Here is a 25,441-nt window from a genome sequence, read left to right on the forward strand (position 1 = left end):
AGGCCCCGCCCCTGCGCCCGCCCGTTAGCCCGGCAACCGGCGCGCAGGGACCCCGGCCCGGGAGCAGGGAGAAGGCGGGGCCGGCGGCGGCCTGCTGCGCCTGCGCCGGGGGCTCCAGGCCCCGCCCTCCCTCTCCGGCGCCGCGGGGGGCGCATGCGCCTAGAGAGGCGGGCCGGTGAGGGCCCCCTGCCGCGGGGAGGGCGAGACGGAAATGGAGGGGTCTGCGCGCACCCGCTCGGCCCCGGCCCGGCGGCGGCTGGAGAGGGCCTTGGGCGCGGTGCCGGGGGCGGTGGTCGCCGGGGAGGTGGAGACTGGGGCTCCGACCCGCCGCGGCGGCCCGCTGACCCCGCCGTGTGTGTGTGTGTGCGCCCGCGCAGGGAGGCATGGAGAACTGCTTGGCGGCCGCGGCGCTGAACGGGGTGGACCGACGCGCCCTGCAGCGCACGGCTAGGCTGGGGCGGGAAGTGCTGGAGCGCGCCAGGACGAGGGCGGCGGACTGGCGTCCGCGGGAGCTTCCCCGAAGCAGCGTGGGGGGCGCTTCCCGGGAGCGGCCCGCGGCCGGCCCCCAGCGCCTCCTGCCGGGACAGGTGAGGCGAGGGCTGCCGTGCCGGGCGGCCGCTGGCGGCCCCTGACGGAAGCCGTGAGGTAACGGGACGAGGGCGGAAAAGCCCTCGGAGAACCCCTGACGTTTGACAGATTCTCCCTGGGGGGTGTGGGGGTACCTACCGCCAGTGCCCCGCCCGGGTGGGTGACTTTGAAAAAGATCCTTACACGCTGCCCTCTGGTATTACAGGAAAGCTAGCAGACCTTTCTTTGTCCTGGATAAATTGCGTGTCTGCTTATTCTTTTTAGAGTGGAATTCTTTCTCAGTAAGGGCCTTCTGACCCTTGCAGAGGCCTTTCAAACAGTAAAAAAAAAAAAAAAATGCTATTCCCAAAATGACTTCTATTGTCTAGCGAATTCCAGCTCTCACCTGTGGTTTGCCATTTATTCGAATAGAGAGAAGAAAGACAACCAACCCTCAGTGCTTCCTTCAGGACAATGGCAGCATTCATGGACTATACCTCAAGTCAGTGTGGGGTAAGTTGGTGTAAGCCAAAGCAGAGCTCGCCTGGATGCACCTGCACACGGGCCACAAAGTGGATCTTCGCAGACTTTAAGGAGACTCTGGAGGCTACCCGTCTACCCTGCCCCACATTCGTGGCCAGATTGTAAACAGGGATTTAAACCAGGTGATAAGTCCCAAGTTAGAATGTATTCAACAAATATTTATTGAATGTCTAACTGTAGGTATGATTGAGGATAAAGCAGTGAACCAACCACAGAAGGTCTTTGTCTTCATTATTGTTTTCAGACTGGGGCAGGGCCCGGGGAGCTTATTTGCTGAATTCCAAAACATTCAAGTCCAGATATTAGGGATTTTTTTGAACTTTGAACTGAAGTTAAAAAAAAAAAAATCAGTAAGGTTGCTCTAAACTGCAACTGAGACTTTCTGGTTTTCAAAAATGTATTGAAACAAAAACTGAGGCAAAATCCCTAGAGTTTAACCGCTGTTGCAAGTAAGGTGGTTTTTAAGTCTGTCCCTGTGAGTCTGTATCACTTGTTGGCCACGAGGGTGGTTACAGCCGACGGATGCAGTGCCCTCAGCAGAGGAGGTGTGGCTTAATGGCAGGAGCAGCCTCTCAGAAATGAGACCCATGATCTGCCCCTAACTGGCTCTAATGCCCTGGGCCAGTTAATCCCACTCAGCCTACCTTCCCTGTCATAAAATGAAGATCTCTAAAGTGCTTTCCAGCCTTTAGAGTCTGTTTCTTTGGTCTTCACTGAGAGATGAATTTGTCATAAATTGTAGCATGAGGGACTTAGGTGATATTTTGGGTACCATTCATTGAAATGGGTGTACGAAGATTTGAAGATCCTCTTCTCAAAACCATACACTAGGTCATCATTAAGTACTCTGAAGAAATGGTGAAGGCAGGCCAGCCTGCATCCCAAGACATTACCTGCCTGGAAGCTACTCTGATGTCTAGGAGTTAAAGCCCACTCTGTGGTCTCTGCCAGCTTTAACATGACGGGATTCTTTTGTGGTTGGTTCTAAGGATGCTGGTCTGCAAAGGAGAAGGAAGAGAGTAACTTGTTTCTGTCCTGCTTTTCAATTTCACATATTAAGAGATATTCAAAAAAATCTCTTAATTTTTTGCAGAAGCCCTATTACTCCAACAACAGGAGTCATAATCAATGCAATAATGGTCCAGAGAATATTATGTTATTCTGTTAAGTTGTTTTAGAAAAATCTAGCTCTTCTGTGTAGAGATCAACTTAAACATTTTGGTTCATGGTCCACTAAAAGGAAAAACATTTGTCTTTGGTTTGAGGTTCAGTGAATTGGTGCTCTTCATTTTGATTTTCAGTCCATACTGCAAGTTTCCACTCTGGAATGGAGTCTCGGACCAAACCCCTTGTCTTACTGGAGATAGAATTAAGAACAGTGTTCTGAGTTTGCCTTTACAATTTTAAAGCAATCCCTAAAATACATCATTAGACCTATGTCCTGAAGTGTTTTCCCCAGCTTCGCATTCTTTTGGTCTCATGCCTTAAACACTGAACACTGTGTTCAAAACAAGCAGGCTTGTGATGTCCTCATCATTAGTCATAATCAAGGGCAAGTCTAAGGTTAACTTCGAGGGGGAGGAAGGAAGTAGACAAGAAAAAATGTAACTGCTTTCTGATCCTTTGGATTATTCTCCTTAAGTTAGAGACCTCTTCTTCCACTCCTCCGCATGGGGAGAAGGGTTGCCTAGCTATTGAGTTTTTGTTACATTTCCTGTTGTATTTCTAAATCTCAAGGAGATACTCCCCTCTTCCCTTGTCCTTGTCTGAGACTCGGACAGTAAACATGGAACAGTTCATCAGAACTTGTGATGAGAGGAGGTGGAAAGGCATATGTATTTGATATTGGGATGAAGATGTTGTGACAATTATTTAACCTGGCAGAGAGCATGGTCCTGCCCAGCTGTGGTTGGCCAGAGTTCTTGCCCTACAAAGGCAGCAGATGGCAGCAAAGTAATGCCAAATGCAACTTCCTCCTCTGCAGCCACTTCACATGGGCTCAGATTTGTTGGATTTCAGAGGCCTGTCAAGAGAGCGGGTAATTTACTTTTGCTCTGTTGCCTCCCTCCTTAACCATACTTTCCTCAAGTAACGGAGTTTTTTTTTTGAAAGTTTGACCAGACTATTTGGTTACCTAATATCTTTCATGTTTCTCCTATAGAAATATTATTCATCTGTGCTGGAGGAAGGAGGGGCAGCCCACGTCTCTCGTTATCACAGAGGGAAGTCAACGGTGCATTTGTGCTGGGACATGGGGAATGGCCAGGTATGTATCCTCAGCTCCATGTGTTGTGCCCTCCGCTCCCCTTCCCTCTCTTAACAGAATTCTTTTCCTAAAATGTCAGGAAATAAACTATTAGTAATGAACAATTACAGGCCTCTCACTACAAACTTACTTGCCTTTTATCACATGTTCTGGAGAAGCCAAAGATTCTACTTGTTGAACTGATACAGTAGAAATTCATTGTTGTTTTTGGAGGAGGTGTGTTGTTTCATTTTGTTTTTTTCTTTTTAAACTCCCACTAGTTCTACTCAAAGGTAGCAAACTTAAGTTCAGAGTCTGACCCACAAGTTGGATTCCTAACTTCTCTGGCCTGCAGGTTTAGGGAAAGGAAGGGAGAGGGGCCCCAGGGATACGCCTGAGGGCTAGATGCACACTGGGAGGTCCCTTCTGTTTCCCCGGCCTGAGATGTGTGGAGCCACATCAGAGCCTGAACCCTGATTCCCTTTTCTGGCCTGACCCTAACAGGGGGTTACATGTAGACAAGAGACATTCCTGTCCTTCCATTCCTTCCTATAAAATGTCAGTTGGTGCCTCTGAGGGAAATTCCATCTTTCCCCGCTATTACCCGGACTCTTGGGAGAAGCACATAAGAGAATTCTGTTTTCTGAGAGCCCATTAAGTGTCAGTCACTGTTGCACTTTAAATTTCCAATCTAGTCCCCATGTTGCAGACTAGGGAACTAAGGCTTAGAGAGATCAATCTGCCCTTTTCAGTAAAAGCAGGAGTTAGGATTCAACTTCTGGTCTGACTCCAAAGCCCATGTAAGTATAAAAAGTAAGCATGATAAACATCTGACTGCAACTACCTCACAGAATCCACTAAAAGCCATAATAACTTAGATGACAACTTAGAAGAAACTGACAGAACAATTGTTAGTTGTTCCTAATAAACTAAGAGAAACTTTCTCTTTACAATCCAGAAGTCAGAGTCTGGGCACTGATCAATGTTTGTACTTGTCTCTCCAGAAAAAGGAAACCTCCCTCGATCTTGGAGGCATCTCTCAAGCGTCGGAGTGCGCTCTAGCAGCATCCCAGCCTGTAAGTACACATCTCCTCATTGTTCTGGGCTTCACCACCCGTGCAATTCCATGAACCCACTGAGTTGGTTATAGGGTTCTTTATTCCAGACCTACAGTATTTTTATGTTGGGACGTTCCAGTCTTGAGAGTACAGCATTTAGATTCAGTGTAAAATTATGTCTTTTTGGTATCCTTCCTTCACTTGAAGCTTAAGGGATACTTTTTGTGCCTGAACTCATAGTTGTGGTTGGAAAGAATGCAAAGTATTCACTTCTCAGTTCCTACAGCTCAGCTGGGCTGGCACTCGCTCCTGCTGGAATTCCACCATCTGTTCAAGCAGCAGGAGGGGCCTGACCCTCCTGCTTACAAAGTGAAAACCATTGCTGAAATTCTGAAACATACAAATTTGGTTAGCTCAAGTTCCAGAACATTTGAAGGGATTTGTTCTCATTTTTCACAAATATTTCTCTGTTAAAAACACAGTGATGAGTTTCTCATTTTTAGGATAAAGAAGTACTCATTAGTTCATGAACCCAGGAAAGTTTTGGGAACTTGGAAGGACTGGAATTCAGAGGAAAGGAACTCCAGCATGTTGCTGTGATAGTTTGCTTAATCTTTGTTTGTATATTACCATGCTACTAGCCAAGATTCAAAATATACTAGAGTTAGTAACAACCAAGAATGTTCTACTTCTAGTACAAATATAAGTTAGGCCAAGATGCCTCCCAGACTTGCTGGATTTTGGTAATGCTAATCTTCCTGATACTCATGATGGTGGAATCACAGATGCCAACCTTGACCCCGTATTTCCTTTTATGCAGACAAATGGAATATTTTTCGCTTTCTGCATTTCTAAAATCTACCTTTGTGTACTTATGTGGTCAAAGACCAATAAAGAGTTGTGGCATAGTCATACACCTTCATGTCAGTTAAATGACAGGTAAATAAGACCAATTTTGCAGTAACTGGGCATGAAAGGCTAGAACATAAAGCAGCTTTGGAGAAAAGTTGGTTTTAAATCTATGCAAGGTGGAGGTTGGGGAAGAAGTTTCATGAAAGTATAAATATTGCCATTTAGTCCTCCTAGTAAAGTTTGCTGGCCTGGGTGTGGTGACAGAGATGACAGCTGCCGCCTGTGGCTCCTTCTGAGCAGGGAGGAAGTTCGTGGGGGGTTCCCAGCTGTGGGATAGCAGCTCTTAATTACAGGCTCTCTTCTGGTTTGCAACTTTGCTCTCAGCCATTTGGACTGACACCCCTTCTCTGCCTGTACTTCCGCCCACTTCCCAGTCATGTGTCAGGTCTGTCCTTGAAAGATGGGTTGTGCTGAGCACAGCTTTAAACACAAATCTTCCATGAACTCCAGCTTCCAGTGTTTTGTATTATAGGAGCACCAGCCTGCTAAGGGAGGGCTCTGGCCAGCCAGCTCCTTGCTGCATGACAAAATGGAATCAACTCACAGTGTGTTCAGCTTTTGGAGAAAAGAATATTTCATCTTCCTCATAATGAATTTAGCAAACAAAGCACAATTAGAAAGATTCCCATTATTCCATGGTACCTTGTCATTATTGCTGCTCTGTGCTAACAAGTCCCACTGTCTGCTTTTGAGCCCCCAAACAATGATCCCCTTTTCCTCTACCTAATTCCTCTCTTTCTACGGTTGTAGAGGAGTGTCCCTTTTATGACCCTTCATGTTTGTATAGCATTCTAGCACTTGCCAGGTGTTTTCACGTACATGTTTATGAAAGTACACGTGGTACTTACTACCACAGCTTTAGAAATAAGGAAACAAGCACAAGGAGAGGCTGAGACTTACCTAAGTGACTTTCCTCTTGTCTGGCCAGGCCAAGCCTTGAAGCAGGACCTCCGTCTCCCACACCAGTGCTCCATTCCACTGTGCTCCTGGCACACCAAGGTCGCCTGGTAGAGGTGCTCTGACAGCATTGTGACCTCTAGTCTCAACAGCTAATACCTGCTTTTCCTTGCAGGCTGAGAACATCTCTAAAGACCTCTACATAGAAGTATATCCAGGGACCTATTCCGTCACTGTGGGTACAAGTGATTTAACCAGGACTCAGGTGGTAGCAGTTGACTCGGGACAAAGTGTGGACTTGGTCTTCCCCATATGATGTTGACCATCATGGCTATCACTTCACCTTTTTTTTTTTTTTTAAGTAACAAGAAGAATAAAGTCACCGTATGATTTTCTTCATATTTACACAGTAATCCTGCTTTCAGGGCTGACTGTAGAGGGTCAGCCTTTCTGGGAACTGGAGTTTGTGTCTTTCAGTGTCTATTTTAACTTAAATGTTTAAGAGCCCCCTCCCCCTTCTGCTGAAAGTAATAATGTAATGATGCTGTCTTAATAGTTCTTAACTGCTTATTTTCCAGGTAAAAGGTTAACTGTGGTAATAAAGGGAGAGATTTGGAAATGAAGAGAGTTCCTTTTTATTGGCATGAAGAGGTGAAACAGTGTCGTTCATGGTCAGCTGTAGGTTTATGAAAAGGTGGCAGAGAGGCTGTGGACACATTTGCCCAAAGCAGACCATCCAGGCCCTGCAGCTTCTGTGGAAGAGAAGTAGCCCCGCCCAGGTCCCTCACAGGGAACCCTGGCCAGGACCACCACGTGCCTGTGCCCCTCATCTGCAGGGAAGTTGTAGAGCATGAGGTTGCAACTGCTTATGCACCCATCACATGTGGCCTGCTTTCTGTCCCCGTCCGTTGCAGGAGGACTTGGCAGCCACTTGGTAACACCTCCTCAGGTATTTATCACTGCTGCTCTTTTAGCTTCCTATAAGGAAAAAAAAATCCTGAGAGTCTGATGCTGTAATTTTAAGGATCAAAAGTCACTGATCTTAAAAAGTCTATGATGTGCCCTGAACTTCTCGAAGCTACCACGCCAACAGCAGTTTAGTTGCCTGGTAGTTCATCTCATTGTGAACATGACAAGTCTGTCCTCAGAACAAATGCCAGTATTTTATATGATGAAAACCAAGTTTTAAGTAGAGCTGTATTAGCATTCCTAATGAGGAACAGACTCCCACAGACAGAGTCTGTAGTCCAGCAGACCCATCCCCTTCACCATAGGGTCAAGTGTCATTTAAGTAAGAAGTCTGTGCTCAGCTTTGTGGGTTCTGTAAGCCTTCTGAACTGGAATGCAAAATTGTGGGTATGTGCATTTTCCTGGGAAAAGACAGCGCGGGAGTTCTCAGTTTCAAAAGGTGCGTGGAGAACCATGTCAGGAGTCCTTAGGGAGCCCCTTCCCAGCCATCCTGCTTTTTACCTGGCTCCTCAAGGCTTTTAGTCTGAGAGCATTCTGGTCCCTCTGGTGTGTCGCTGTTGCCTGACTTTGTTTTCTGTGTTCATCTTGTGGCAGGATATGTGGTGGCTTCACGCCACTTGCTTCCAGGACCAGCTCCCTGGTATTCCCCATCACTATAGCTTGTACTCTTGGCTCTTTGTTGCTCCTCTTTTCTTTCCAGATGGTGCCATTTCCTGCTCCTAAACCCCAAATTCAATTAGTTATGTCGCACATGCCACCATGGGATTAGTATTGATGACTGAAGTAGAACTATATGTCAGATATCCCCAAAAGTCTTAACTATCTGTAAGCTACCTACCACTGTTCTCTATTTTGAAAGAGAAATAAAGTTTAAGTCATTTCTGGCCATCATGCTTTCTGGATGGGTTGTATCCAATAACTACATTTGGAATTAGGTGGGAAGAAGGTACCAGACGCAATTTTGAAAACAGCCAGGAGGGTAAGCAAAAATAGCCAACTGGCACTCTTGCAGGAGCTTGTAAATCTCCCTGCTCACAAAGAAGAGGTAGTGAGCTCTGAGGGTGGGGCAGGGTGGCTGGGTGTGTGTATGTTAAGAGGTTGAGTGAGGTAAAACAAAATAATGGGAGATGTGACTCCCTGGGGAGTAGGAAAATAATCTGAAAAGGAAGGACTATTGAATCCATCCTCTTCCTGGCTTATAAAACTACAGATTGAGCCCTGTTTCAGTCATAAGCTCTCCAGGGAAGAGAGCAGAGTAACTGGGGGCAGCCAGCAGCCTGGCCCTTCTAGAATTGTTAGGTTGGGATCAAAGGGAATTCAAAAGTATCAAAGAGCATGGAGGGCAGAGAGACCCACAGTGGGTGTCTCAAAATTTTTTTTTTTTTTTTTTTTGGGTGTCTCAAAATCTTAAAGCCCTTAGCAGTGGTACTCTTTAACCACACTGCCTCCCTGCCCCAGCAGAATGTTCATTTAGTTCACTGAATGTTAGTGACCTCAAGGCCCCTAGAATCTAGTCTAGTTCTGGGCTTAGCCACCTCTGCCAACTGACTTAGGCATATCTGCTTTCTGGGCCTCACTGGGAATTAAATGGGACAGGCATGATGCATGCCAGTGACACACAACTTCTAAACTTATGAGGGAATCAACATGGTTCTTAAGGGGAAGATGGGGATGGCTATGGATGGCCAATGACAGTAACACTGCCCCATCTTGTAAGGAATGAACAGCAGGATGCAGTGCCCTGCTTGTTCCCGCTCTGGTTTACTATGGAGACCATCTGGAGAGTTAGGGTCTGGTGACCAATGAATGTTTAAAGACTAATTTCTGTCCTCTCAGGGCATGGGTGACTCTAATCAACACCCGGAGGCATTTTGACTGTTCATCTAGAGAAAACTCAAGGGCTCCAAGAAAAAAAGGCAGGGGGCGGAGGTGGGGGGCAGGCACAGACAATGGCAGGGCCCCGGCAGGAGAGCAGTGAAGAAGGGAAAGACAGTTGTTAAAGAGGGATACAGACCTTCGCCCGAAGATCAGCCCATCCTCTTACTGGGGTTTATTGCTCAGGTGGAAACCTACTACTTCCCCTTTATCACCACCTCCCCATCAACGTGGCCACGCTCCTAAGTGTTACTTCCAATCCCAGACAGGACATGCATGAGTGAGATTCCTAAGAGACACGGGGGAGGGAAGGGAGCAGGGTCTTCAGCCCCACCTAAGAGGTAGGTATACCTAGCTTCCCAGGATGCGGCTCAGACCCGTTTCTCCAGTATCTCCACCCAGGCTGGCGGAGGCCACCCTGCCTCCTTGGACACTTCTCAGGAAGGACGAGGTCTGTGTTGACTGTACCGTCCACCATCAGCCTCTGGGGGAGGCCCATCTGCAGATCAGTCTCCAAATCCTTTTCAGAAGATGAAGAGGAGGAGGAAGAAACACCCAGGGGAGCTCGCACTGAAGCTTCATCTTCTTTAGGATGCACTAGGGGCAAAAGCTGTGTTGGGGGCTTCGGTTCCACCTCCGAACATTCTTTGGCCGTGCCCCCTGAGGTCCTGGTTAGAGGCCACCAGGTAGGTCCAGCCAGGGAGCAACAGCAGAGGCAGCCCTGGCACAGCAGTTGGCAGCAGGCGGGGGGGACGCAGGGAGGACATGGGAATGGAGTGCCCAGAGAAGGCCCACTGGTGACACATCCGGTGGCTGGTCCCCACAGAGAGCAGCAAGGGGCCCAGAGGAGGGGCCTGGGGTGCTCCTGGATTAAAGGCTTGTGCAGCCTCTCCACAGCCTTCTTCCAGACAGCCAGGGGCACCCACTGAACCCTGCCTAGAGGCACGGTCGCTGTGTTGCCATTCCAAAAGTGAACAGTAATTTCTCTTCCTTTCCATGCTGTGTAACAGAAAGAGCAACATTTTGTTACAATTACCTCTCCTGTGTCATGGACAAGGGTTCTCCTAACCCCCAAAACAAACCTCAGTGCAGGCCCCTGCTCTGTGGGCCTCCTGGAGGGCACCTCTCCCTGGAAAGCCTGCCTGGAGCATTCCTGCTGCACCTGCTCCATTCAGCCACTTCCCAGTGCCCTTGCATTTACCTCCCTGTCTCAATTTTCATGGGGAAAGAGGAGAAGCCTGTCATGCTCTGAAAGGCAATGATGCTGACTGGTGGGCCTGCAGGAGGGGACTGTCACAGGAGGGGACTGTCCCAGTCTGTGGATAACTTGATGGGGGACCAGTCATAAGTACTGGTGTGAGCCCAGCTTAACCCCGTCACACCATAGGTTAGCTAACCAACATAATAGTTTTAGGCTATTTTGCCCGGATATTTCATAATCTGAAAGATACGATTTGTGTATCTGTTGCCACACCCAGGATTAAGCTGCTAGTAGGGGGTAAGGATTTTTTTTTTTTTTTTTTTAATATATCTCTAAGGCCCTAAGCTCACCTCTAAGACATTTTTTGCTCTCTCCTACCAGCCTGGCTCCCTCTGGGGACCGATAGGTCAGAGTAGCTTCCCTTACCTCGCTGGGGCTCTCTTGTCCCCGAGCCCAAGATAACAGTGCCAGGGCCGTACCGCTGTTGGTCTGGCTCCCAGGGTGCAAGCACCTTGTCCCCAGGTTCCAGTGAGTAGTCCATGGGTGGCAAGCACTGAATGACATCCTCTTCTAAGACTATGCTCTGCCACTGGGCTGGCAGCTTTGGGTCTGTGATGAGGGGAACCTCAAATTCCACAAGCAGAGCCCCCTGTCTCTCCAGCTGTGGAAAAGAAAACACAATGAGATCTGGCATTAGGAAGTGGAACAGGGAGCACCATGGTTCCCTGCAATGCCCTAGAAACAAGCCCTGGGTCCTCCTTAAAACAGTGAGAGCCATCTAGGGAAAGGACAGAGACAGATGCTGCTTAGAGCTGATTGTGGCAGAGACAGACAGGCTGTACTGTGGATGCTATGCTCTTCCCTCTACCTCCTTTTGCCATGGGCAACTCTTGTCACTTCCTGCCATTCCTTTCTCATTCTCTTCCTCTTCCTGGTTTTCTTTGCTCCTCTATATATTTGGTCTGCAATTCCCAGGGATAACCTGGGTCCTCTGGATCTTTCCCCATTGTACTCCTCCTCCTCTCAGCACCTCTGGAAAGTGTTTTCCCTGCGTCCAAGACCAACCAGAGATAGTGTATTCATCCACAGGCCCACACAGGCAAAGAGTAGCTGTGGCCTAACGTGAAGGCAGCCCTTGGCACTGCCATCACCTCAATGTGGAGAGGTTTGGCTAAGCAAATGAACATCATAAAAGGGAGGGCAAGAGGAGCCTTTAAGCTGTTTTGAAAAATCAGTATGATTTTGAAGAGAAATAAAGTCTGGTGACAAGTTACTTTGATCACCAGACAGCCTATTATTTGAACAAAACTCTGCTAATATTTCATTGGAATTCACATATTAGTTATTTGAAAACAACAAAATGACTTTTGAATGGAAATTCTATAATTCAGTTTTTTGGAATTCACACTTGTCTTCCTTCCATGAGTCCACATTCGCAAAGTCTGACTCTGAGAAGAGAAAAATCCCAAAGAAGTAAACAGCCACTGAGGTAAAGCACAGGCCTGGCTTCCAGCACGCAAAGGACCAGGCGCAAAGGCAGGCATGTGGGCATGTTTTGTTCCTCTTTCCCCTAGGCTGGTGCCCAGCACTCGACACATTGAATTTTCCTGAACAAAGCACTTTTTTACTGTAAATTTTCTTCACTGTCACAGGTTCACTTGTATCCCTCCAAAATTCATCTATTAGAATCCTAACCCCTAGTACCTCAGGTTGTGACCTCACTTGGGAACAGGGTCATTTCAGATATAGTTAGTTAGGACAAGGTCATATTAGGCTGAGTAGGGTCGGTGCCTCATGGGGCAAAGATTAGGGTGACTATTCTACACACCAAGGAACATCAAAGGTGGTCAGCAAGCACCAGAAGCTAGTTAGGAAAGGCAGACTCTGCCTCACGGCCCTCAGAAGAACCGATGCTGCCAATACCAGTCTCCAGAACTGAGAGACAATAAATCTCTGTTCTTTAAGTTGCCTCATTTGTGCTACTCTGTTACACAGTCCCAGCAAACTCACTGCCTTTACACTTCCCTTCTAGAGCCTGACCATGAAAGACGTACGCTTATCCAAGAAACCGTACTGTTGGCCACATACAGCTGGGGCGTGGCGGGTACGACAGGGCCACCCTGAGGAGCGTCCTGGGAAATGTGAGGAACTTGCCTCTGGAGCAGCCTTTCTCTGAGCCCGGTAATAAAAGCCATCTGGTCCCCTTCTCGCCAGGACCCATGTGTCAGCAGCATCTCCAACTCTTCCCAACCAGCCAGGCCCCTGCCATGCTGAGTCAGCAATGTGGAGACATGGTTGGTAAGATACATATCTGGGAAAAAGCAAATAGAATTAGGGAGTGGAGAAAACCGAGCCCTAAAAACATCAAGAAACACATTTCACGGGACACCTGGGTCGCTTAGTGGTTGAGCATCTGCCTATGACTCAGGTCGTGATCCCAGAGTCCTGGGATCAAGTCCCCATTAGGCTCCTTGAGGGGAGCCTGCTTCTCCCTCTGCCTATGTCTCTGCCTCTCTCTCATGAATAAATAAAACAAGAAAGAAAAGAAAAGAAAGAGAGAGAGAAAGAAAGAAACCTTTAAAAAGAAAAGAAAGAAAGAAAGAAAGAAAGAAAGAAAGAAAGAAAGAAAGAAAGAAAGAAAGAAAAAAGAAGAAAAGAGAGAAAGAAGAAAACATTTCACAGATCGGAGCAGCACAGCAGTAGGCATATGACATAGATGGCTATGTGGAACAGAAACCCATGTAAAAAGTGGCTGGACTTCCAGTAAAACAAGATAAACTGCTGGAAAGGGCAGAAGGAGAGGACAATGAAGGGAACTACCATTTGGGGATTGAGAATTGCATCAAGGTCATCAAAATGTGATTAGCCTGGATCTATTCAAGTGAATAAATCCTGGTTCTGAGGCTGAACAGCAGACCAGGAAAGAGCGCTGGGGAGGTAAATCCAAGGGCAGTGTGTGGGAATCCAGGATGAGGTATGGTGTTTGGATGGCTGTACCAAAAGAGTAACATTGGAAGGATGCTTGATGCTATGGGATCAGGAGGGAGGAGGAAGTGTTTGAGCAGGGGAAGCACAGAAGAGCTGGCCTAGGGACTGAGAGGAAAAAGGAGAAGCTATTCCTGGAAAGGTTTGTGGGCAGGGCCAAACCAGGGCTGTAGAGGGGTGGATTATTGAGTCAGGGTTTGGTTTTCTGAAAAAGCTGTTTACTTTGTGGGCAAGCCTGGAAGCAGGGACGTTTACCTCTGGCTTTGAACAAGATGGTCCCCATAGGTGAATCCAGAAAGTGGGTTATTAAGGGTTCAAATTAGCATGTCCCTATGTGAGTGGCATGGACACAAGCGAGTCCCTGGAACTTACATTACTTGTGTATGCTTGAGGGCTGAGCTTCCTTTCCCTTCTGCAATCACACTACACAGCCCACCAAGGTTGATTCGGGAAAGGCCAGGATAACTGAGGGTTACCGAGGGAACCTGAAGAGGTAACTGGCCAGCTTGCCTTAGCTGCTGGTTGCAGAAACCCTAATTTCTCACGTGGTGCCAGGGCTAGTCTCGTAGTTGGTGGTAAAATGAGTTAGAAACTCTTCAACTGGTGATGTCTGACTGCTTCTCTCACCCATGCCAACTCTGACATCTGCCACCTTGCCTCAGAGTGCCAAGGGAGTACAGTTTAGACTGGAGTCATGTAAGACCACAAGCAAACCATAGCCCACACAGGAAAGAACCTTTTCAGCCTTCCCAGGAAGCAAGTTCTACCCCTCATGGTACACCATCGAGAGCCAAGAACAGAGAGGAACAAGAGGGGCGCACATCACTTCTGCCAGAGGTTGCAGGGACTCGTACCTGGTGAGGAGGTTGTGCCGGGTGAGCCAGGGTGCTTGGATGGCAAAGGGACAGGTGCAGGAGAGTTCCCAGGGAGGAGCAGGGCCAGTCCAGGAAGGGGGCTTCAGGGTTGTGGCCACACTGCAGTATTTGGGCTGAGGCGTCCCAGTCCCTGCAGAAGATTCCATGGCCTTGGAAGAAACCACCTGAGAACAAGCACCACCACTGAGTTGCAGCCCACAGCCCACAGCACAGCAGAGGGCAATTGGCTGGTGCAGGGCTCACTTCTGGGGTTTACAGACCCCACCTGCTCCCACAGACGAGCTCAGGCTGTTCTCTGAATCATCTGCCTTGGAAACTTCAGCTCAAGAAATAGGGGAGGGCTTGAAAGAGCAAGAGTTGTGACTTTAGAGAAACCCAGCTCTAAATCCTTGTATGCTCACGTAACCACAGCGCTTCAGTTATGGCTCTGGAGATGATATATGGAAAGCACCTGGCTGATAAGTAGCTCAATAGATGTTAGTTTTTTCCTCCTCCCCAGTTATAGGGACTCTGGGATAAAACAATACTTCCCTTCACAAATATGGTTGGCCTAACCCTAGTAACAAACCCCCAATCTGAGCCACAGACTCCCTTCCTAATCCAGTGACCTCAGGACTAACACTAGCCCCCGCTGATATCCCAAGGTCATGTCCTTCATAGACCTGTTCAGACGTGACGGCTGACACCCAGGATCGAAGATCACACTGCTGCCCCAGCCCACCAGAGTTCTGTTAGAGTCTGCCCCTGCCCACGTCCACAGGTTTGACCCCAAGGGGACTTACTCACAGCCCCAAACTCCTCCACCTCTGCCTTCTGACAGTTGGGGCTCAGGGCCTTAGCCCAACGGACTCCTGGTTGCCAAGCAGGTTGCCATGGATGCGAGCCAGCAGGAATGCTGTGGACTGAGTGAGTGTACTGAGCATGTGCAGAGGGATGACAGGGGGGCCGTGGGTGCTGTGGGTAGGACAAGGGGGCAGAGGGTTTCCCTGGGGAAGAGGGGAGATGGGGAGTTGGGGACAAAGGTCACTGCACCCTCAATTCCCCAAAGCTCAGGCTTCTCCACTCCTGGAAGAGGCAGTCCTGGTGGGGAGCCTTCATGAATCCCAGGGAGTCTTGTGAGGGAGGGAGCTGCCCCCGCCCAGACTAAGGACTAAGGACTATCGATCTGCCTCCATCCTGTGCAGACAGGAGGCTAGGTTAGGTGAGCCACTGGCTGGCTGAAGGACTCTAAGATAGACTTGGTCTGTAGTTTAAAGCAAAGTAGTCAAAGGTATGGGCATGTTGCTTGTCTGTAACAGAGAGGACCCTGCTGAGGAGCAGAGATGTGACCACTTGGGGGTGATGAGAGTGGACACTGGTGACAAAGGGAACAGAAGTCTGGATTCTGCTCTCATTTGAACATCCATGGGACAGGCTGGTATTTTGAGGCATCTGATAGTCATTGTGTACTTGTTATGTGCCTGGCACAGTGTTCAGGGGAGAATACCAAAAAGTATGCAGGGACATTTGTGCATGTCTCCCCCACATCCATTCCCCTCTTCCAACACTTCCTGTTTCCTTTCGCGGGTCCATTGGTAAAAGAGGCTGACCGTTATCTCCAGCTCCACAGGTAGAACGTGTGTCAATCAGCACATTCCATGCTCCAGTTCCACTCTGGGGATTGGTTAGGTATGAGTATGTCCCCCAGCTCTCCAATCAGAATAAATCTCAAGATTTGTGTTGGGAATCCTGGATTATAGACTTTCTCTTTTCTCCTACACATAAATAAGAAAGGACATCGTTCTAGGAGCCTCTGACTGCGTTTTTGGGGCACTGAAGCTATTCCCAGAGAAAGGGAGGATAGACCTAAACAAAACAGGTTCTTGGTGACACTGTTGAGCCCTGCCTGAAGGCAGCTCTATAGCAAGATGCTTCCATTATGTGAATCTTTATTGATTATACAAATTGGGATTGTATTTTCTCTCACTTGCAACTAAAAGCATCTTAACTGATGACTGCCCTCACACAGCATAACCTACCAGTCAGGAGGACTGTTGCTAAGGACCACATACATAAAAGCTGAGTTATTTGGTGCACAAAGTTGGAGTCCAAGAAAGACCAATGGAGTCTCTGGCAGTGAGAGAAGGTCACTTACTTCTGAATAAGACAGGTGGGATTTCAATGATAAGAGGGAAAAAGGAGAACATTCTTGTTTAGGAGGCTAGAGCGAAGAGAGAAGGATTCATTTATAAGATTGCTTTTCTCTTTTGGAGGAAATGGGGTGTCATGAGAAAATCAAGGTGTGACTATTTGGAAAGGGGCCATATTGGTGGGAGCTTTGCAAACCCAGCAGATAAATGTAAACAACATAGTAGTCAGAAGGAAGACGTCATGAGGTTTGAGCAAGGAAGTGACATCAAATGCTTTAAGAAAAAACATCAGAGTGAGAATGTAGCCAGTTAATTCTTGAGCCCAAGAAACCAGAGAGGAGACTGTGAACAGTGACCAAGATAAAACATGACAGGATTGGAATAGGAAAATAGTAACACCAAATATTTACACACAACATCTACCTGATTTGAGGCTCTTTACTGAGTGCTAGGAATGTAGGGAGGAATAGGCCTGTCCCTATGTACTGAAGAGATAGATGTGTAATACAGTGTGTAAAGATAGTAGGATGGGAAGTGCAAGGAAATATGTGTACAAAATAAATGAACGAGTAATGGCTGGAGTGGGAAGACTTCACAGAGATGACACTGGAGATGAATATGCCAGTATATGGAAAGTCTGGGCTGGGCTTGGCCACAGATGGGGCTCGGGATTCAAGGTGGAAGTCACAGGAATGGATATAGAGACATTTTGAAGGCAGACTCCAAGATATGGGGCAGTGAAGGACAGGCATGGCCCCTGTACATTTTCTGGCCAGAATAACCTGTAGAATGATGATGCTATGGATAATAGAAGATTACTGCTACTACTACTAATGGTTATGCATACTTATGTGTCAGGATAATTTGTTAATTCTCCAAACATAAGGGGAGAATCGTTGCTCTTATTATTCTCATTCTGTGGATGAAGAACTGAGACATGGAGAGGAGGGAGCAGAGTCATAGTTTAAACTGAGGCAGCTTGATTCCAGACTGCGATAGCCTTCTTAACTAGACTAAGCTGCCTAAAGAAGTCTTCTGCATGCAGGGAAAAGATGACTGTAAAATAATTTCAAATCACAAGATTTTGTTAGCTATCTTTGCTTCAGTCTTGGGATACTTTCTCATCAGGACATGGGTAAGGTATAAATATATAGATTTCCTGTCAACCCCAAATTATAACAAAAAGAACTACCAGACTCTGACAAACCAAGGGAAGTTAATTGTGATCATTTAGCATGAAATGTTTGCAAAGGGCATTATAAACATTGATTAGTCATTGATCAGACTTTACTTTCATGAGAGTTTCTTACAGCTGAGACTCTGGCCAAGTGTGTGAGAAGACAAGGTGAGGGGTATAGAGAATCCTGGGGACTCCTGCTCCTCTACAGTTCTTGAAAGAAATCACCAAAGCTTAAGACATATCTTCTCAACCCCCATAAGATCATGTTTTGTACATTTCAAACCCTGGTAGGAAATAATCACAGGTGGACATTTGAGCTGTTATCTACTATGCAGAACTTATGTTTAGGAAAAACTACTGAATGATGCTGTAAGAGACTCCATTTTGTGAGATTATTTGTTTCTATTTGGAAACAATCAAATGATTCTGAAAATAGGGTCAGTGTGGTGGCTGGTGGCTGCCATAAGGGAGGAAACTTTCCCAGGGTTATTCTTGGTCTCAGCCTTATCAGGGTACAGAAGAGACTGCAGGTAATTAATATACTTGATGGCAGCTCTGAGAGTTTCCACTTTGCTGAGTCGTTTCTCCAAGTACTCCTCAGGCAGATGATGTCGGAGCTGGGCATAGCCTTCATTGACACACTTTACCCGCTGCCTTTCCCGCTCATTCCTTTTCCTGATAAAGGCTGGCCCATAGGAGTATTCACACCTTCTGTAATTTGGATAAGACATTGGGAAGGCGAAGGGGCAGGGTTCACCGTAATTTTCCATGATCAGGGAATCGCTGGGAAAAGGCAGCAATGGCAGATCTTCAGAGTAAGGTGACGGCACTGAGGCATCAGGATACAGTTGGAAAGTGACCATGGGGTCAAGATAGAAAGACCTGGTCAGTGGCAGGTGGGCAGATTCAGAGACAGCAGGTAGTTTTTCTGGCAGATTAGAGTAGCTTCGATTGTCCATCATTTCCTCTTTAGCCTGGAAACATAACCAAGTTTATTAATTTGACCAGATCAAAAGAAAGCAGATATCATGGACTTTCTCAGAGATCAATGTTTTAAAGCCTTCTCTGCTTTGATGAATACTTTCTGAGCTCATTCTGAAAATGATATGGGGTAGCCATACTCTGTGGGTAGTAAGAGAGGATTTTTTGGTAGTACAGAGAAACATTAAGTAACATAGACTCACTTTGTGAGAAAGTTATTCCTTTTCAACTCTTTCAATCCTGGTGATTACAAAGATACAGTTTTAATCTTGTAAGAGTGTGTGTGTGTCTTCCACCCTACTAGAATGCTTTCTGATCCTCCTTAGATGGAAGTCTTCAACAAATGATAGTATCTACTAGAATTTAATAATATTTTGCTGTTAATTTCTATCGTGAATTATATTGATTTCATGCTTATGTCAGTGATACAAAATTTCCTTTAAAAATATATCTGCTTGGAGGTACTTGGGTAGCTCAGTCAGTTAAGCATCTGCCTTCAGCTCAGGTCATGATCCCAGGGTCCTGGGCTCCTTCCCAGCAGGAAGCCTGCTTCTCCCTCTGCCTCTGCCTGCCACTCCCCCTGCTTGTGCTCTCTATCAAATAAATGGATAAAACCCTTTTTAAAAAAATAAAAATAAAATAAAAATACATCTACATGAACAAATTGAGGGTTGCTGGGGAGGAATGTTGGGACGACGAGGTAACTAGGTGATGGGCATTAAGGAGGGCATGTGATGTGATGAGCACAGGGTGGTTTGTGTGCGTGTGTGTGTTTTAGATTTTGTTTATTCATGAGAGACAAAGAGAGAGAGACAGAGACATAGGCAGAGGGAGAAACAGGCTCCCTGGTGCGGGACTTGATCTCGGAACTCCAGGATCACGCCCTGAGCCAAAGGCAGACGCTCAACCGCTGAGCCACCCAGGCGTCCTGAGCATGGGGTGTTATATGCAACCGATGAATCACTGACCTCTACCTCTGAAACCAGTAACACATTGTAGGTTAGTTAATTGAATTTAAATAAAATTTTAAAAGTACATCTACTTGATTAAAAAATGGCACTTCAAGAAAAATAATAAGTAAGTAACAGGACAGGTAGAACCGGGATAATAAACTCCATGAAGTGCATATAAGTAACTAAAGTTTGGGAAACACTGAAGTACCACAATATTCAAATACATGTTGGAGACACTACAAACAAGTTAATGATCATGCAAGCTCACGGGCATAGCCTTCTTAAATAATACCTGTTATGCCAGGGGCAAAACCAAAAATAAAAATAAGAAAGGAAAAAAAAATAAGAAAGGAATCTTTTGCTTTTAAAAATTCACTTTAGGATCCTTTAAATAGGAAACTCACCTAACCAATTTAAAACATAGTCAATTTACCTATTTTTACTTCCACAGAACTTTAAATATATTGAATGAAGTGAATCTGTATTTAGTTTTTTTTTTTTTTTCATGGAACATAAGGATAAAGCATTATACCCCAAGAGGTCCCAAACCAACACAGTCCTTTTTTCTGAATAGGTCTTCATGTATCTCATTTATTAAACCACCTTTTTACCTTTGACTACAATAATAAAACCACAACAGATTTTACAAAGATGTTGCAGTTTAATTACTAAACTGGGAGGCAGGGTAGTGCTGTAGGAAAAAGAACGGTTTTTCTTTCAGTTACAACACCCCTGAGTTTCAATCTTGGCTTTGTGCCTTCCTAGCTGTGTGTCTTCAGGCAAGTTCCTTAACCTTTCTGAGCTTCACCTCTTTCCTATGATCAACTGAGGTATTAACTATTCTGCAAGGTGGTTGTGAGGATCAAATGAAAAAAGAAAAAAACATAATGCATAGGCGTTAGTGCTTTTCCTCTTTCCTTTCTTTACAGATGAATACTTGTTCAGTATCCATTTCTGAACTGCACCCTACAGAAAAACCTGGCTTATATTTTCCCTAACACTGGAAAATCAAACACTGATCTATCCAAAGCATATTCGTTGAGAGATGACCATACCTAAAATGGAGAAGCAACAAGAAATCTGCCTTGGGCATCCAGAAAAGAGGGAAATATGACTTTCTGTTAATTCCTCAGGGTGTGATTTTTCAACATTTTTGGGAATGAGGGCTTGACCTGTATGCTTGGCATGTGTAGAGAAAACAAGGCCACTTTCCTCCCCCCAACCCTGTTTATGAGCAAGATTGGATAACATAGTCACTTGCTTCTCTAACTGAGCAGAGCAACAACCTGCAGCCTAGCACCATGTAATGAGAGGAGCCACCAATACGCACCAGAATTCAAGTGCTGTGAAGCGTATCACTTTACGGTGTGAAAAAGCCTAGCCTATCTAGTATGGCTGCTGAAAGACAAAAATGACTGTGAAATCAGAAAGGGAAGTCTGCGATGGTTGATAGGGGGTGAGGGGCGGAGAGGGTGAGAGGGGAGGGTGAGAGGGGAGTGCGATGATAAGAAGTCATGGTGGGACACCCTGGAAAGGAGTAAATGCCAGGGAAAGCTCTTCCTAATAGGGGGCTGGGGTGGGGGAGCGGATGAGATAAATGTGAAAGGCTCAATTAAGAATCAAAACAAAGGAACAAGAAATGAAAGATTCCAAATTACTGACCAAATGGCCTAAAATATTTCACTTAAAACAAAAATCTCTGGAAGATTAAAAACTAGCCAAGATTCTGTCAAAAATAAAAAGTTGCTAAGAGAAAAGAGTTAGGGAATTCCCAAGACAGGAATTCGAGGGGGTAAGAGATCAAGAACATGTATGGCGGAAGCTACAAAATGATGGCACAATGGGGATGGAGCCTGTCTTTCTACATCTCTGAGAACAGCAGAGCCTTATCTCTGCCTATGGCTAGCAAGCCAGAACTGACACAGTAGAGTATCAAAATGCAAAGCAGATGTCAGCAAAGCCAATTACACATAAGAATTCTTGAGGTATAGTTTTATCTTGACAGATAATTTTAATGTCTTAAACCTTGGCCCAGATGAAATCTGGGTAATTTATATATGCCATGGGTACTTAACATTTTCTAGGCTTTAAGTAGACTATGCATAATTCTTGGGTAAAAAAATTTAGTGTCTCTGTAGACACACTGTTGAGCAGCTTTTGTTATTGGGCATTTCCCAAAAGTTCATCAATCAGTGTAATGGCATTTAAATATGATCATCTTTTATTAAAAAAAATTAATCACAACACAACAGAGAGAATGAAAAACTCAGTAGAGGATCAAGATAGAAAGCCTAGTGGAGGATGGAAGTGTTTGTAGAAATTGAATACAAGTTTTTAAAAGAAAGCAATATGGACTATTGGTGCTGGGGCTTTGCAGTTCCAGATACATGCACAGCTAACTAATGCACCTATCTTGGGAAAATCTCAGATTTCTGTCTTCTGGGAAATAAATGATGAGGTCTTACTGATAAACTCCTAAGAGATTCTGGTAGTGCTGCTTGGCATAAAATTTCAACTTTTCAAAGGTATTAAAAATATCTAGCATGTAAAAAACAAAACTCTGTAACTGCACATATAATTGACTTATGGAATGTTAGAGATGGAAGGAATCTTAGAAATCCTCTTATCCAATCCCTCAGACTGTGAGTTGGCTAAGCTTGCAGAGCTGTCAGCAGAGCAGGGGTCAGAACCTAGGACTCCTGATTTCCAAACCAAACCCTTCCCACTCCTCCAGATGATTTAATCACCAGCAAAATCTGAATCTTTTAACATATGGGCATATTTAATAGTTTAAGACAATGGAATCATCAGCTGATAAAATTCATCGTTTATCAACTGTGCCTGGGAGTTTCCTTAAAGGCCGTGTCCCCCCCCCCCCCTTCCCCCGGCCATGGGATACTCTGGAAAAGAGTCTCTTACCTGTTTTGTCGCTGAGATGCTGTATTTGGGCTGTGTCAGCCTTAACCTGATTTATAAGTGATCATTTAGTAACTATATGCAAAGTAGCTTACAGTTAAACAGAACTGCTTAGTTCTGGTTTAGCTGTTTTTTTCTACCTAATATGTAGATATGACAACATATAATAATACTAAATAGAAAGGTTTGCTTACAAAACTAGACTCTTGTAACATACTCTTTTGTAAAAACAATGCCTCCTCATTCATCTGGTTTATATTATTTTCTATCAAAATTACTTATGAAAAATATCTGTAAGTAATAGTCTCACAATGTTGGTCAATATTCTCTTCCGTAGAAGTTAAGGCCATAACCAGGAAGGTCAATATGAACCTAAATTTTATTAAAATATCTTTAAATTTTATTTTCCTCTACTTAGATCTTATTTTTTTTTTTTTTTTTAATTTTTTATTTATTTATGATAGTCACCGAGAGAGAGAGAGAGGCAGAGACATAGGCAGAGGAAGAAGCAGGCTCCATGCACCGGGAGCCCGATGTGGGATTCGATCCCGGGTCTCCAGGATCACGCCCTGGGCCAAAGGCAGGCGCCAAACAGCTGCGCCACCCAGGGATCCCTTAGATCTTATTTTTGAGTAATTTTAGATGCACAGCAAAATTGAGCAGAAAATACAAAGAGATCCCATATAACCCTTTCCCTACACTTGTATCTCCTCCCAGTAATTTATTTGTTACAACTGATGAACCAATATTGACGCATCATCACTCAAAGTCCATAGTTTACCTTAGGGTTCCCTCTTGGTGTTGTACATTCTATGGGTTTTAACAAATGTGTAATGACATGTATCCACCATTATAGTATCATACAAAATAGTTTTACTATGAAAAGCCTCCGTGCTCCACTTTTTCATCCCTCCCTGCCTCATGACAGCCACTGATTTTTCTTTTACTGCCTCCATAGTTTTGCCTTTTCCAGAATGTCATATAGTTGGAATCACACAGTATGTAGCCTTTTCAGATTGGCTTCTTGCACTAATAATATGCATTTAAAATTCCTCTGTATATTTCTGTGGCTCCATAGCTCATTTTTTAGTGATGGATAATATTCCATTGTCTGGATGTATCACAGTTTACTTATCCATTCACCTACTGAAAGACATCTTGGTTGCTTCCAAGTCTTGATAAAGCTGCTATAACTATCTATGTGCAGGTTTCTGTGTGGACATAAGATTTCAACTTATTAGGTAAATACCAAGGAGTGTGATGAGTGGATCCTCTAATAATTATTAAGAAACTGCCAAACTGTTTTTCCAAAATGGCTGTACCATTTTTGCAGTCCCATTAACAATGAATGAGAGTTCCTGTTGCTCCACATCCACACCAGCATTTGGTAGTGTTAGTGTTCTAGATTTTGGTCATTTTAATAGGTATGTGGTAGTAGCTCACTGTTGTTTAATTTGTATGTCCCTAATGACATGATGTGAAACATCTTTTCACGTGCATATTTGCCATCTGTATATTTTCTTTGGTAAGGTGTCTGATCAGGTGTTTGGTGGCCCATTTTTAATCAGGTTGTCTTATTATTGAGTTTGAAGGGTTCTTGGTATATTTTGGGTAATAGAATTTTATCAGATATGTCTTTTGCAAATATTTTCTCCCAGTCTGTGGCTTGTCGTCTTATTTTTTTGACATAGTCTTTCACAGAGTACAAATTTTTAATTGTAATGAACTCCAACTTATCATTATTCCTTTCTTGCATAGTTTATGTTTTAGTGTTTTATCTAAAAAGTTATCACCAAACCAAAGGCCATCTAGATTTTCTCCTATGTTATCTTCTAGGAATTTTAATTTTGTGTTTTACGTTTAGGTCTATGATCCATTTTGAGTTTTTTAAATGGTGTAAGATCTGTGTCTTGCTTTTTTTTTTTTTTTGCATGTGGATGTATAGTTGTTCCAGCACCATTTGTTGAAAATACTTTTCTCCGTTGTATATTGCCTTTGTTCCTTTGTCAAAGATCAGATGACTACATTTGTGTGGTCTATTTCTGGGCTATTTATCTGTCCATTCTTTGGTCAATACCACACTGACACTGACTTGATTACTATAGTTTTATAGTAAGTATTGGAGTCAAATAGTGTCAGCCCTCCAACTTTGTTCTTTTCCATTAACATTGTGTTGGTTTTTCTGGGTCTTTGCCTCTTCATATAGAGCTTTAGTATCAGTTCGCTAATATCCACAAAATAACTTGCTGAGGTTTTGGCTGGGATTGTGTTGAGTCCATAGATCATTAGGAAGAACTGGATAGCTTATGGAGTTATCCTAACCATGGATATGGAATATCCAGTTATTTAGTTCTTTGATTTCTTTCATCAGTTTTGTAGTTTTCCTCATATATATTTTGTTAGATTTATACCTATTTCATTTTGGGGAGTGCTAATGTAAAAGGTATTGTGTTTTTAATTTTACTTGCTCGTTGATAATATATAAGAAAGCAATTGACCTATGAATATTAACCTTCTATCTTGCAACCTTTGTATAATCACTTACTAGTTCCAGGAAGTTTTTGGGTTTTATCAATTCTTATGGATTTTGTACTTAGACAATCATGTCATCTGTAAAGTTTTATTTCTTCCTTCCCAAGCTGTACGCCTTTTATTTCCTTCTCTTGTTATTGCATTAGCTAGAATTTGTAGTATGATGTTGTAAAGTGATGAGAGAGGGTATCCTTGCCTTGTTCCTTCTCTTAACAGGAAAGCTTCTGTTTAAGTATAATGTTCGCTGTAGGTTTCTGTAGATATTCTTTATAAAGTTGAAGGATTTCTCCTCTATTCCTAGTTTACTGAGAGGTGTTTTTTTTTTTTTTTTTTTTAATCATAATTGAGTGTTGGGTTGTGTCAAATGCTTTTTCTGCATCTATTGATAGGATCATGTCATTTTTTTTTCTTTAGCCTGTTTGCTATGATAGATTTCATTGATTTTTGAATGTTCAATCAGCTTTGCATACCTGAGAATAAATTCCACTTGGTTGTACTTGAACTTACTTACATCCTTTAATACTAACAGTAAAATCAATAAGTTTAGGTTAGGTTTGTAGATTTAAAAAGACGTTTTTACTAGCCAAAAAACCCATTAAGAACTCCTAAAACCTCAACCTTAT

The 25,441-nt window shown here is 44.5% G+C and overlaps 3 protein-coding genes across 6 annotated transcripts; 1 reads left to right on the plus strand and 2 right to left on the minus strand.

Annotated features, from left to right (window-relative positions):
* Positions 1-48: 48 nt before the first annotated feature.
* Positions 49-19,798, plus strand: AKIP1 (A-kinase interacting protein 1). Of its 4 annotated transcripts, none has more exons than XM_025459420.3 (6): positions 49-175; positions 378-587; positions 1,000-1,080; positions 3,272-3,376; positions 4,360-4,431; positions 12,300-19,798. In XM_025459420.3, the coding sequence occupies exons 2-6, from the start codon at positions 384-386 to the stop codon at positions 12,441-12,443; spliced, it is 606 nt and encodes a 201-aa protein (XP_025315205.3). In that variant the 5' UTR covers positions 49-175; positions 378-383; the 3' UTR covers positions 12,444-19,798. The 4 variants fall into 4 exon arrangements, with proteins under 4 accessions (XP_025315205.3, XP_025315206.1, XP_025315204.3 ...); XM_025459421.3 differs by lacking the exon at positions 12,300-19,798 and adding an exon at positions 6,398-6,845; XM_025459419.3 differs by lacking the exon at positions 49-175 and having other exon boundaries at positions 193-587.
* On the minus strand, positions 6,834-14,273 carry C21H11orf16 (chromosome 21 C11orf16 homolog). Its single transcript, XM_025459416.3, has 6 exons — positions 14,107-14,273; positions 12,422-12,578; positions 10,694-10,928; positions 9,418-10,065; positions 7,693-7,910; positions 6,834-7,200 (listed from the first exon to the last, which is right to left on the minus strand). The coding sequence occupies exons 1-6, from the start codon at positions 14,271-14,273 to the stop codon at positions 7,168-7,170; spliced, it is 1,458 nt and encodes a 485-aa protein (XP_025315201.1). The 3' UTR covers positions 6,834-7,167.
* Positions 17,819-22,322, minus strand: ASCL3 (achaete-scute family bHLH transcription factor 3). Its single transcript, XM_025459422.3, has 2 exons — positions 22,290-22,322; positions 17,819-18,410 (listed from the first exon to the last, which is right to left on the minus strand). The coding sequence occupies exon 2, from the start codon at positions 18,396-18,398 to the stop codon at positions 17,853-17,855; it is 546 nt and encodes a 181-aa protein (XP_025315207.1). The 5' UTR covers positions 18,399-18,410; positions 22,290-22,322; the 3' UTR covers positions 17,819-17,852.
* Between the last annotated feature and the right edge of the window lie 3,119 nt (positions 22,323-25,441).

This window comes from Canis lupus, chromosome 21, assembly GCF_003254725.2.
Source record: "Canis lupus dingo isolate Sandy chromosome 21, ASM325472v2, whole genome shotgun sequence".
Lineage (NCBI taxonomy): Eukaryota > Metazoa > Chordata > Mammalia > Carnivora > Canidae > Canis > Canis lupus.